This window comes from Sceloporus undulatus, chromosome 10 (assembly GCF_019175285.1).
Source record: "Sceloporus undulatus isolate JIND9_A2432 ecotype Alabama chromosome 10, SceUnd_v1.1, whole genome shotgun sequence".
NCBI lineage: Eukaryota > Metazoa > Chordata > Lepidosauria > Squamata > Phrynosomatidae > Sceloporus > Sceloporus undulatus.
Window position 1 is genome coordinate 11,451,311 of NC_056531.1, and position 13,348 is coordinate 11,464,658.

The window sequence follows — 13,348 nt, forward strand, 5'->3', positions numbered from 1 at the left end:
TTTTAATGAACGAACAAGAGCACATTTATTAATAAAAATGTTATATAGCGATGAGTGTAACACAGTGGAAATGACACAACAAATTACAGCACTAAAACTGAAAATGGCTGCAGTAGGAAGTTTTTCATATAATGAGATTTATTTATTGAATTCCATTCTATATTGTAAGATCTCAGGGTAACAAAGAACCATACACTACTAATCCTTCACTGTATCCAGACAGCAATTCAGGACTTCGACAGCCTCCTTGGCATCTATTGTAAGACAGAGAGAGAGATGGCTGTCATCAGCTTACTAATGGCAACCAACTCCAAGTAGCTTCATGTAGATGTTAACTAACACAGGAGAGAGGAGTCAGCCCTACAGAACCTCACAGACTAATGTCAAAAAAATATTTATTATCATCACAACCCAACTGGCCAGCCCTCTTAGGCTAGGATGGACATATACATGAATAGTTGGCCTTACTTCACATCTGATTTAATTAAAAATGTGCTTACCTTAAATTAAAAGAAAGAACAAAATCTAGTTAATTCAGTACTTAAATTATCAATTCAAAGAAATGTCAAACATTGCCTTATTCTTTTTTCTTTTCAATACAGACAGGAAGGTTTAACGTACTCACAAGCCGTTTAGCATCTGTATCCTGGCTGGAATCTGGCAGTTTCCTCAAAAATAAGTTCTTTCAGTTTTTCCTTCGGCAAGTCGTCTAGTTCCATCTCAAATTTGAAAGGCGCTTCTGCTACGGGCTTGAAAAAAGAAACATGAACTGATTCTCACAGTAGCCTCCAGCGAACTCAAGCAGGAAAGTTACAAACAAGTTCTGGGGAACTGTCCATTAACTTTTGGAAACAGAACCACCAAACTACCTCTTACTCTGTGCAACACAAAGACTATAAATTCCCAGTAAATACAGTTTTTCAAAGTCTGATTCTTGGCTTTACAACAATTTACTATAGAACAGCCAGAAGGTACCACTCACGTGCTAAAGTACTTGGAAGTGGACCCCAATGCGTTTGTTTTGAGCACTGAGTGTGTGTATGCCCACACACAAGTGTGTTCATGTGGAGAAGTAAAATAAACTGTGGCTTAAAGACTGTGGTCCTGGTGAACGTTTGCTTCGGAGTGGAACTCATTGGATTTGGTGGGAATCACTTCAAGTGAATGTACACTGAAAGTAGTCATGCCACTGTAATTGTACATACCTTCCCACTTTCACCTATCCACACCTTTCACAACACAGATACTGTTACGGATGAAACCACATTCATCACTCCTGATGTATGCCCATCCACCCACCACTCTTTATCCTCCCAGTGAAACTGCTTATTATAAGAGCTGGTTTTCTTTAAACTGGTTACAAAATGATGAGATACACTGAGAGAGGGACAATAGTAGAATCGTATGTCAAACTGAAGCGCTAACAGAACTGGGAGTGGGAGGAAAGGAAGATGGCAACAGTCTTTGGAATGTCTTAAACTGCTTTAGAGGATCTGGTGTCAAGAAGCCAGATAGAGCACAGCAAAATCAGTTAAAAATGAGTTTCCTGGAAGGGAAAAAAAAGATTATTGTGATCCATATTTTAATACTTTTTGCAAGTAATTATCTAATATAACATTTTGCTAGTAAGATCTGGCAGATCATATGTCCTTGAATGAACCCCCGAAATCCTCAGGAAAATTTCAGTAATTTCAAACAGCCAGAATAATAATAGTAATAATAATAGTAATAATTTCTCATACCTCATCACTTGGATCATAATACTGCTCTAGATATGGATGGGCCAAAGCTTCTTCAACTTCAATTCTTTTATGAGGGTTGAAGGTCAACATCTTATCCAATAAATCAAGAGCTATAGAGAAAATGGATTTAGCATTAGTTTGGGTTGCACCTAAGCTGTTTTTCTGTAACACTGCTCTTCCCCTTACAAGTTTCTGAATCAAACTAGGCATCATATATTTCATATGTCAGAAGTCTGACAGAAACTGGTAGGGAGGGCAGGGCTCTACCTATAGCAGAAAACCTTATTGTAAAATACAGCGGTGCATGTGGGGACAAACCAGACACTCTAACCTTCGTAAGTGTTGGCTAGGTATCACTGAGACTATGGACTGGGTTTAGCACTGAATGGACTGCCTGATCTCAAGCAAACTGGGGAACCTCCTCTTTGGATTTTTCCTGATATTCTTTCTAGTCCAAGAATAAAAATCATGCTGCTCTTCAGGCCATGAATTAGCCCTAGCCAGTATAGCTAGTGTTTATGAATACTGGTCCTCACATCTGTATGACACCCATACTGCCCTAGTCTGTACATAAGTGCACCCCATGGGAAACTTTCCTCCTTCAACACCATATATTACAAACAGGTTGAGAAGAAAAGCTCCTTGAATCCATCCTCATGAGAAAACATGTGAGATGCATAGAACATATATGTGTTTGGATCCTATTTCCATGACTAGTTAATGTGCAGTCAAGTCAAACTGACCTCTCCAGAAAAGAGCTGGAAAAATTAAGATCAGCGTGAGTCAGGTCCATGGCCTCATCCTTTCCAGGTCACCGCCTTGGGCTTAGTGTTGAACACTTTTTTCATAAATTAGTTCATGCACAATAGACAGTTTTTTAGCTGTCAATCTATATCAATAATTTTACCATAGATACCCAAAACATAGTTTCAAGTATTGAAATGGCTCACACACACCCCGCCCCCCAAAGGCATGTCTGCTAACTGAGATTAAAGTCTTCAAACATGTGAGAAAGTATGACATTAGCAATAGGTAAAAGCATGCTAGTTTTACTAAGCACAGCCAATGGTCAGGGCCTATGGGAGTTGCTGTCCATAATATCTCACAGGCTACAGATCACCTACAACTGGCTAGTTTATAAAGCTCCGCTTTGTGACGTGAGGGTTAATGGAGAGACAGCACATCCACAAGATTCCAGCCTCTTAGTATTTTTTTTATCATTAATGCTACATCACTATATTCCTTTACATTTATATCCCATCTCTTTAACTACCTTTGGGGTCAGCATTTGGAAACAGTCTATTCCATGGCACTTTGTTTTTGTATGGTAGAGAAAGCAAGTAGTTTCTGGCTTTCAAATTGATTATACAGTTCAAGTCTTCTTGAGAAGGAGACCCAAGTATCCCTAGAAAATATAGGGGAAAACATTATTATGAAAACAAGGCAAGTACATGCATCTGATATAAGGACAGAAAGGATTTATTAGATTTGGAAGTCTCAATGAAAGTAGCAGGTTGGCATCTCCAAAGATGTGTCGCAAGAGAATGAATTGCTTGTCTTAAGCATTCAGACCTTTGCAAGACTTACAGGGGCCCAAAACAGACAGGCCCACAGTGCCACTTTTGGGCTGATCCAGGGTCATGGCGTTCAGATGACGCATGGGCCAGATTGGGCCACAGCTGCGCCACAGCCATCTAAGGTGGCCCAAACCGAGCCGCAAAAGGAGTGGGGAGGGGAACACTCCTTTCTGGTGGTCCACCGCAGACTGTGGCCAACCTTAGAACTGCGACATCTGGTCACCATAGTCCTGTGTCACTCATGATGTTCACAAGCTAGAGGCCTTTCAGTAAAATAATACTTTCCTCAAAGGTACAGAAGTCTCAGCTACTGACCAAATTAAACATACTTCTGTTGTGCTTACAAAATGTAAGTTGATGAAGAAATAGAATGGGGCACAAGAAGGCAGCAGTTGCATAAAAGATAACATTCTGACAACTAACACATACCCCAGTATCAGCTTTATACCAACTATATTATTCAGGAATCTTTTCTCTTACTTTAATGATCACTTAAACACTAGTCTAAAAGCATGGATGAAGACTCATTTGAAAAATACACACACACACACATATATGCACATGCTGTTGATGGCAGTGGGAAGGAAGTTTGCCATTTCAGGACTATCCTTAAGGAGTTTTCTAAAGATTTCTCCACTAAAATATGAAATGGCTGTTTACCATGGACCTATCATATTCTGAAATGAGGAACATCTCTTAAACAGCCCAAATTAATGTGCACGTAAGCCTTATTTAATACCATTTTAACATTACTTTTCAGGTGCCAAATCCTAGCATTTTGCATACTGACTTGAGAATACATCAATTAATAGTGTAATATATGTATGCATGTCTGAGTAAACATATGTGTAACAGGGATCTGAGAGTGGCAAGACACAGTAATGGTTTTATAACTGATATTCCCATGACATGGGACAAGGTACACTGGTACCCCGGGATACGAAAGGACCGGGTTACGAAATATTCGGGATACGAAATTCGCCGCTTGGAAAAAATTTCGGGTTACGAAAGATTTTTCGGGTTACGAAATTCTTTTCGGCGCGAAATTCAAATGATGCAAAGTGCATCTACTGCTTTCCAGATTTCCAGGGCTAACGGTAGCTTAGCTGTGGCGCGAATTTTGAATTTCGTTAGCAGCAGTGATGGCTTGCGAAATCAAGCCGATCATTGCATTGGCACGAAATTGGGGGGGGTGGCTTGCCTTGAGAAATAAAACCGGCTCCATTGATCTGCCCCCCCTTGTCTGGCCCTGGACTTCTGAGAGAAAGACTCATTGGAGCTCACTCTGGTTGCGGTTCAGACTTTCCTGGTTCTGCCTGGGACTTTTGGCATTTTTCTGGCTTCTGCCATACATTTCTTCGTGATCAAACCGGCATTCAATATTCTCTAACGGTAGGTGAATGGATTTTACCTTCTTCTTGGTGGTTGGGGTGGGCTGAGACAGTGTGACCATGCTTTGCTGGGGGTGCTGGGTTGCTGTTTATTTTTTTTTATTTTTTTTTTTATTTTTTTTTTATTTTATTTTTTTATTTGTAATTTTTTGGTTTTTCAAAGTTGTGATTATGGGTTTGCTACTGGCATGTTCTGATTGGGGATGATGGCTTTGGGTTGCAGGGAGGTTTTTTTTGGGTTTTGGCGTTTGGATACATGCTCTGAATTAGGATGAGGGTCTGGAGGTCCAGGGATGCCTTTTGGGGGGTTTCTCCCTGTTTGGGTTAACATGCCTGACTTGGGCATGAGGGCTTTGGTGTGCAGGGAGGATTTTTTGGGTTTTGGGCTGTGTGAATAACATGCTCTGATTAGTGGATGATGGGCTGGAGTCCAGGATGCCTTTTTTGGGGGTTCTCCTGTTTGGGTAACATGCTCTGACTTGGGCATGATGGCTTTGGTGTGCAGGGGGATTTTTTTGGTTTTTGGGCTGTTTGGAGAACATCGCTGATGATGGTTGGGTCTGGGGTCCAGGATGCCTTTTTTTGGGGGTTCCCTTTGGGGGTCCATGCTCTGACTTGGGCATGATGGCTTGGTGTGCAGGGAGGATGTTTTGGGGTTTTGGTTGCTTTTGGATAACATGCTCTGATTAGTTGGATGATGGGTCCTGGAGCCAGGATGCCTTTTTTGGGGGTTCTCCTGTTTGGGTAACATGCTCGGACTGGGCATGATGGCTTGGTGTGCAGGGAGGATTTTTTTGGGTTTTGGCTGTTTGGATAACATGCTTGATTAGTGGATGAGGTCTGGAGTCCAGGGAGCTTTTTTGGGGGTTCTCCTGTTTGGGTAACAGTATCTGACTGGGCATGATGGCTTTGGTGTGCAGGGAGGTTTTTTTGGTTTTTGGGCTGTTTGGATAACATGCTCTGATTAGTGGATGATGGTCTGGAGCCCAGGGATGCCTTTTGGGGGTTTCTCCTGTTTGGTAACATACATGCTCTGACTTGGGCATGAAGGCTTGGTGTGCAGGGAGGATTTTTGTGGGTTTTTGGCTGTTTGGATAACTATCTCTGAGTTGTGGAGATATGGGTCTGGAGTCCAGGGATGCTTTGGGGTTTTTCCTGTTTGGGTAACATGCTCGGACTTGGGCATGATAGGCTTTGGTGTGCAGGGAGGATTTTTTTGGGTTTTTTGGCTGTTTTGGATAACATGCTCTGATTAGTGGATGATGTGGGTCTGGAGTCCAGGGATGCCTTTTGGGGTTTTCTCCTGTTTGGGTAACATGCTCTGACTTGGGCATGAGGTTTGGTGTGCAGGGAGATTTTTTGGGTTTTGTTTTTGGCTGTTTGAGTAACATGCTTCGATTAGTGGATGATGGGTCTGGAGTCCAGGGATGCCTTTTGGGGGGTTTCTCCTGTTTGGGTACATGCTCTGACTTGGGCATTGGGCTTTGGTGTGCAGGGAGGATTTTGTTGGTTTTTGGGCTGTTTGGATAACATGCTCTGATTATGGTGATGGGTCTGGAGTCCAGGGAGGCCTTTTTGGGGGTTCCCTGTTGGGTAACGCCTGATTGGGCAGGATGGCTTTGTTGGGCAGGGAGGATTTTTTGGGTTTTTGGCTGTTTGGATAACATGCTCTGATTAGTGGATGATGGTCGCGGAGTCCAGGGATCCTTTTTTTGGGGGTTCTCCTGTTTGGTAACATGCTCTCTTGGGCATGAGGCTTTGGTGTGCAGGAGGATTTTTTTTGGGTTTTTGGGGCTTTTGGATAACATGCTCTGATTAGTGGAGATGGGTCTTGGTCCAGGGATGCCTTTTTTGGGGTTCTCCTGTTTGTGGGTAACATGCGCTGACTTGGCAGCATGGCTTTGGTGTGCAGGGAGGATTTTTTTGTTTTTTGTGTGGTTGGTTAACATGCTCTGATAGTGGATGATGGGTCGGAGTACGGGGATGCCTTTTTTGGGGGTTCTCCTGTTGGGGGGGGGGGTAACAGGCTCTGACTTGGGCATTATGGCTTTGTGTGCAGGGGAGGATTTTTTTGGTTTGTGGCTGTTTTGATCACACTGCTCTGATTAGTGCTGATGGGTCGGGATCCAGGGCGCCTTTTTTTTGGGGGTTCTCCCTGTTTGGGTAACATGCTCTGACTTGGCATGATGGCTTGGTGTGCAGGAGGATTTTTTTTTTGGTTTTTGGGCTGTTTGGTAACATGCTCTGATTAGTGGATGATGGGTCCTGGGTCCAGGGATGCCTTTTTGGGTTCTCCTGTTTGGTTAACATGCTCTGACTGGGCATGATGGCTTTTGGTGTCAGGGAGGGATTTTTTTGGTTTTTGGGCTGTTTGGATAACTGCTCGATTAGTGGGATGATGGGTCGGGAGTCCAGGGATGCCTTTTGTGGGGTTTCCTGGTTGGTAACATGCGCTTACTTGGGCATGATGGCTTGGTGTGCAGGGAGGATTTTTTGGGTTTTGGGGCTGTTTGGATAACATGCCTGATGAGTGGATGATGGGTCTGGATCCAGGGATGCCTTTTTGGGGTTCCGTTTGGGTAACATGCTCTGACTTGGGCATGATGGCTTTGGTGGGCAGGGAGGATTTTTTGGTTTTGGGCGTTTGGAATACATGGCTCTGATTAGTGGAGATGGGTCTGAGTCTGGGGCCAGAGAGTTGACCATGGGGGGTGGGGGTGGTTCCATGTGGGCTTTTGCTCATTGCTTTGCCTTGTCCTTTTTAGGCTGTGCTATGCTCCCAAGCCAAGCGGTGAGAAGAAGAAGAGGCTCCCTTGTCTTGGAGGACAAGAAGGACTTCATCGCCAAGCACGAGAGGGGCGTGCGCTTGGTGGACATTCCAAGGAGTATGATCCGCAACCCTCCACCATTGGCACTGTCCTCAAGCAAAGAGGCCATCAAGCGGTCGTGGCTTCCCGCGAAAGGCGTGGACGACCATCGCCAAGCAGAGGACACCGAGGGCACGAGGAGATGGAGCGCCGTGCTTCTTACTCTGGGATCAAGGAAAGGAGCGAGTCGGGGACACTTTGACCACCTCGGTCATCTGCGAGAAGCACCCCGCCATCACGAAGACTGGCAGCAAGGAGGCAGGCGAAGGAACTTCTCGCAGGAGGAATCACAGCCACCCGGGACTTCAGGCATCAGCTTGGCGTGTTCGACAGGTTCAAGAAGAGGACCGGGATCCACTCTGTCGTCCGCCACGGCGAGCGTGCCAGCGCGAAGACCACCAGGCCGCCGAAGCATTCGTCGTCGCTTTCAAGGCCATGGTGGAGGAGGAAGGCTACGTCCCGCAGCAAGTCTTCAACTGCGCGCGGCGGGCGGCCTCTTCTGGAAGAAGATGCCTCGCCGCACCTACATCAGCCAGGAGGAGAGGAGACTGCCAGGCCACAAGCCAATGAAGGACCCCGCTTCACACTTGCGTTGTGTGCCAAGGCCAGCGGGGGACTGTAAGGTCAAGCCCCGTTGGGTGTACCACTCGGAGAAATCCAAGGGCCTCAAGGCCACACAACACCCAGAAAGGACAGGTTTACCAGTGATGTGGCGCTCCAACGCCGCGCAGGGGAATGCACGCCGCTGTTTCGCGAGTGGATAAACAGCGTCTGTGCCCGCAGTGAAGCGGTACCTGGAGGAAGAGATTTGCCCTTGAAGTGCCTCCTCCTCGTGGACAATGCTCCGGCTCACCCGCATGACCTGGAGCAAGGACATCTCGCGGGAGTTTCTCCTTCGTCAAGGTCCAGTTTTTCTGCCGCCCAACAGAACCTCACTCCTGCCAACCCATGGACCACAGTGATCGCCAACTATCAGAAGGTCTACACCAAGCACCTGTTCAAGCTTTGTTGCTCGATGTGACCGAGAGCAACACAGCTGACCCTTCGTGAGTTTCTGAAAGCAGCATTTTGACATCGTGGTGTGCTTGAAGATGGTGGACTTGGCTGGCAGGCGATCACCAGCGCAACCTGAATTGCTGCATGGAGGAAGCTTGGCCTGATGCTCCTTGGAAGGGTCACAGACTGAGGGTGCTGAGCCGGTGAAGAGGAAGAGGTGGCACCGAGATCGATCCATCGCAAGGTCCCTGGGACTCGAGTGGACAATGAGGATGTGGAGGAACTGATCGAGGAGCACAACGAGGACCTGACGACAGAGACCTCAGGCCTTGCGGCGATGCAACACTCTGCCGTGGACGAGGAACGTGCTCCACTTCGACAGGGCCACAGAGAGGCTGCGGGGGCATCTTTGCCAACGTCACACATTAAAGACATTCTTAGGCAATTCCACAATGTGGCTTTCCTTTGTGGAGCAGCACCACCCTGAGCAGGTGCTGACCAGCCATGCATTGCCCTTTTTGAAATAATGTCTGCCTTAGCCATTTTAAGAACCTGCTTAAGGGCCGCAAAGGCAGACATCCTTGACCATTCTTCACTAGAAGGGAGAAACCGTCATCCAAGAAGGCAAAAGGTGATCCTTAAAAAAAAGGTGACCCTTAAAAAAAACACAAAATTTTTTTTTAATTGGTTAATTTTTTTAAATTGTTGCATTGCTGATTGGTTAATTTTTTGAATTGGTTAAATGGCAAGTGTGTTAAATTGCTTGAATTGGCTGAAGTGGTTAAATTGTGAACTGGTTTAAAAATTTGGCTTTTTGGGCTGCCCTCTCCTCCTCCTGCTCCTCCTCCTCTGCCCACTCCGAGATGCCAGGACCAAGCAAAGTAAAAAACCTTTTTTCTTTATCTTTAGAATGCGCCTGAACATGTGGGTTGCATGTTCAGATTTTGGGTGTTCTGGCCTTTGGTTTTAGTTCTGGGGTGGTACAGTATGTCATGTTGTGATGATTATGAGAGTGTGGTGTGTGGTTAGTGAGTTTTTGCAAGTGTGGCCTTGATTGATGTGCCCATAGAGGTGACATAGGTTTCTTTTTTTAATTTGTGGTCTTTGGTCATGGCTGTGATGATTGAGAGCAACTCCTCCTCCCCTCTCCTTTCCTGCCTCAACTCTGTATGCCAAGACCAGCAACACTTTTTTTCTTCTCTTTAAAATGGGCTTACCATGGTTTTCATGTTCAGATTTGGGTTTTCTGGCCTGTGGGTTTGAGTTCTGGGGTGGTATGGTCATTGTTGTGTTGATTTGAGAGTTGTGGTGTGTGGGTTGTGAGTTTTGCAAGTGTGGCCTTGATTTGATGTGGCCATAGAGTGTGCCCATGGGGTTGGTTTTTTAATTTGGGGTTCCTTGGTGATGGTAGTGATGATTTGAGAGTGTTTGGGATGTGGGGTTTGCCTTTTGCAAGTCTGGGCCTGGATTGATGTGGGCATAGAGTGTGGCCCATGGGGTTGTTTTTTTAAATTTGGGTGCTTTGGTGATGGGAGTGATGATTTGAGAGTGTGGGATGTGGGGTTTGCCTTTTGCAAGTCTGGGCTGATTTGATGTGGGCCATAAGTGTGCCCATGGGTTGGTTTTTTAAATTTGGGGTTCCTTTGGGGATGGAGTGATGATTTGAGAGTGTGAGATTGGGGGTTTTGCCTTTTGCAAGTCTGGCCTGGCTTGATGTGGCCAAGAGTGTGCCCATGGGTTGGTTTTTTAAATTTGGGTTGCTTTGGTGATGGAGTGATGATTTGGAGAGGTGAGATGTGGGTTTGCCTTTTGCAATCTGGCCTGGCTTTGATGTGGGCCATAGATGTGCCCATGGGTTTTTGTTTTAATTTGGGGTTCCTTGGTGATGGGGTGATGATTTGAGAGTGTGAGATGTGGGGTTTGCCTTTTGCAAGTCTGGGCTGGTTTGATGTGGGCCATAGAGTGGGCCCATGGGGTTGGTTTTTTAAATTTGGGGTTCCTTGGATGGAGTGATGATTTTGAGAGTGTGAGATGTGGGGTTTGCCTTTTGCAATCTGGCCTGGCTTTGATGTGGGCCATAGAGTGTGCCCATGGGTTGGTTTTTTAAATTTGGGGTCCTTGGTGATGGGAGTGATGATTTGAGAGTGGGATGTGGGGTTTGCCTTTTGCAAGTCTGGCCTGCTTTGATGTGGGCCAGAGAGTGTGCCCATGGGGTTGGTTTTTTAATTTGGGGTGCTTTGGTGAGGGATGATGATTTGAGAGTGTGGGATTGGGGTTTGCCTTTTGCAAGTCTGGCCTGGCTTGATGTGGGCCATAGAGTGGCCCATGGGTTGGTTTTTTTAAATTTGGGGTGCTTTGGTGATGGGAGTGATGATTTGAAGTGGATGTGGGGTTTGCCTTTTGCAAGTCTGGCCTGGCTTTGATGTGGCCATAGAGTGTGCCCATGGGGTTGGTTTTTTAAATTTGGGGCTTGGGTGATGGGTGATGAGATTTGAGAGTGTGAGTTGTGGGTTTGCCTTTTGCAGTCTGGCCTGCTTTGATGTGGGCCATAGAGTGGGCCCATGGGGTTGGTTTTTTTAATTTGGGGTGCTTTGGTGATGGGAGTGATGATTTGAGAGTGTGGGATGGGGGTTTGCCTTTTGCAAGTCTGGCCTGGCTTTGATGGGGGCCATAGATGTGCCCATGGGGTTGGTTTTTTAAATTTGGGGTGCTTGGTGAGGGAGTGATGATTTGAGAGTGTGGGAGTGGGGTTTGCCTTTTGCAAGTCTGGCCTGGCTTTGATGTGGGCCAAAGTGGGCCCATGGGGTTTTTTTTAATTTGGGGTTCCTTGGTGAGGGGAGTGATATTGAGAGTGTGAGATGTGGGTTTGCCTTTTGCAAGTCTGGCCTGGCTTTGAATGTGGGCCATAGAGTGTGCCCATGGGGTTGTTTTTTTAAATTTGGGGTTCCTTGGTGATGGGAGTGATGATTGAGAGTGTGAGATGTGGGGTTTGCCTTTTGCAAGTCTGGCTGGATTTGATGTGGGCCATAGAGTGTGCACATGGGGTGGGTTTTTTAAATTTGGGGTGCTTTGGTGATGGGAGTGATGATTGAGAGTGTGGGATGTGGGGTTTGCCTTTTGCAAGTCTGGCCTGGCTGATGTGGCCATAGAGTGTGCCATGGGGTTGGTTTTTAAATTGGGTTCCTTGGGGATGGGAGTGATGATTTGAGAGTGTGAGATGTGGGGTTGCCTTTTGCAAGTCTGGCCTGGCTTTGATGTGGGCCATAGAGTGTGCCCATGGGTTGGTTTTTTAAATTTGGGGTGCTTGGTGATGGGAGTGATGATTGAGAGTGTGAGATTGGGGTTTGCCTTTTGCAAGTCTGCCTGGCTTTGATGTGGGCCATAGAGTGTGCCAGGGGTTGGTTTTTAAATTTGGGGTTCCTTGGGTGGGAGTGATGATGTGAGAGTGGGAGATGTGGGGTTTGCCTTTTGCAAGTCTGGCCTGGCTTGATGTGGGCCATAGAGTGGTGCCCATGGGGTTGGTTTTTTAAATTTGGGTTGCGTGGGGATGGGAGTGAGGATTTGAGAGTGTGAGATGTGGGGTTTGCCTTTTGCAAGTCTGGCCTGGCTTTGATGTGGGCCATAGAGTGTGCCCATGGGTTGGTTTTTTAAATTTGGGTTCCTTGGTGATGGAGTGATGATTTGAGAGTGTGGATGTGGGGTTTGCCTTTTGCAAGTCTGGCCTGGCTTTGATGTGGCCCATGAGTGTGCCCTGGGGTTGGTTTTTTATTTGGGGTCCCTTGGTGATGGGGTGATGATTTGAGAGTGTGAGATGTGGGTTTGCCTTTTTGCAGTCTGGCCTGCTTTGATGTGGGCCATAGAGTGTGCCCATGGTGGTTTTTTTTAATTGGGGGTTCCTTGGTGATGGGATGATGATTTGGAGATGTGAGATGTGGGGTTGGCCTTTGCAAGTCTGGCCTGGCTTTGATGTGGGCCATAGAGTGTGCCCATGGGGTTGGTTTTTAAATTTTGGGGTTCCTTGGTGATGGAGTGATGATTGAGAGTGTGAATGTGGGGTGGCCTTTTGCAAGTCTGGCCCTGGCTTTGATGTGGGCCATAGAGTGTTGCCCAGGGGTTGGTTTTAAATTTGGGGTTCCTTGGTGATGGGAGTGATGATTTGAGAGTGTGAGATGTGGGGTTTGCCTTTGCAAGTCTGGGCTGGTTTGATGTGGGCCATAGAGTGTGCCCATGGGGTTGGTTTTTTAATTGGGGTGCTTGGGTGATGGGAGTGATGATTTGAGAGTGGGGATGTGGGGTTTGCCTTTTGCAAGTCTGGCCTGGCTTTGATTGGGCCATAGAGTGTGCCCATGGGGTTTGTTTTTTAAATTTGGGGCTTTGGTGATGAGTGAGTGAGTTGAGAGTGTGAGATGTGGGGTTTGCCTTTTGCAAGTCTGGCCTGGATTTGATGGGGCCATAGAGTGTGCCCATGGGTTGGTTTTTTAAATTGGGGTGTTTTGGTGATGGGAGTGATGATTTGAGAGTGTGGGATGTGGTTGCCTTTTGCAAGTCTGGCCTGGCTTTGAGGGCCATAGAGTTGCCCATGGGGTTGGTTTTTTTTAGATTTGGGGTGCTTTGGTGATGGGAGGATGATTTGAGAGTGTGAGATGTGGGGTTTGCCTTTTGCAAGTCTGGCCTGGCTTTGATGGTGGGCCATAGAGTGTGTGCCCATGGGGTTGGTTTTTTTAAATTTGGGGTGCTTTGGTGATGGGAGTGATGATTGAGAGTGGGAGATGTGG

The 13,348-nt window shown here is 46.4% G+C and overlaps 1 protein-coding gene across 4 annotated transcripts in view; it reads right to left on the bottom strand.

Annotated features, from left to right (window-relative positions):
* MAPK1 (mitogen-activated protein kinase 1) overlaps window positions 1-13,348 on the bottom strand; it is a 28,713-nt gene that overhangs the window by 4,887 nt on the left and 10,478 nt on the right. The window contains exons 5-8 of one of the 4 annotated variants that reach the window (XM_042441721.1): window positions 3,016-3,147; window positions 1,743-1,852; window positions 626-749; window positions 117-254 (exon numbers count right to left, since the gene is read on the bottom strand). In XM_042441721.1, the coding sequence (XP_042297655.1) occupies window positions 633-749; window positions 1,743-1,852; window positions 3,016-3,147 (359 nt within the window). In that variant the 3' untranslated portion in view covers window positions 117-254; window positions 626-632. Of the gene's footprint in view, window positions 1-116; window positions 255-621; window positions 750-1,742; window positions 1,853-3,015; window positions 3,148-13,348 lie in introns of those variants that run through there. The other 3 variants (XM_042441723.1, XM_042441724.1, XM_042441722.1) reach the window with 3 other exon arrangements.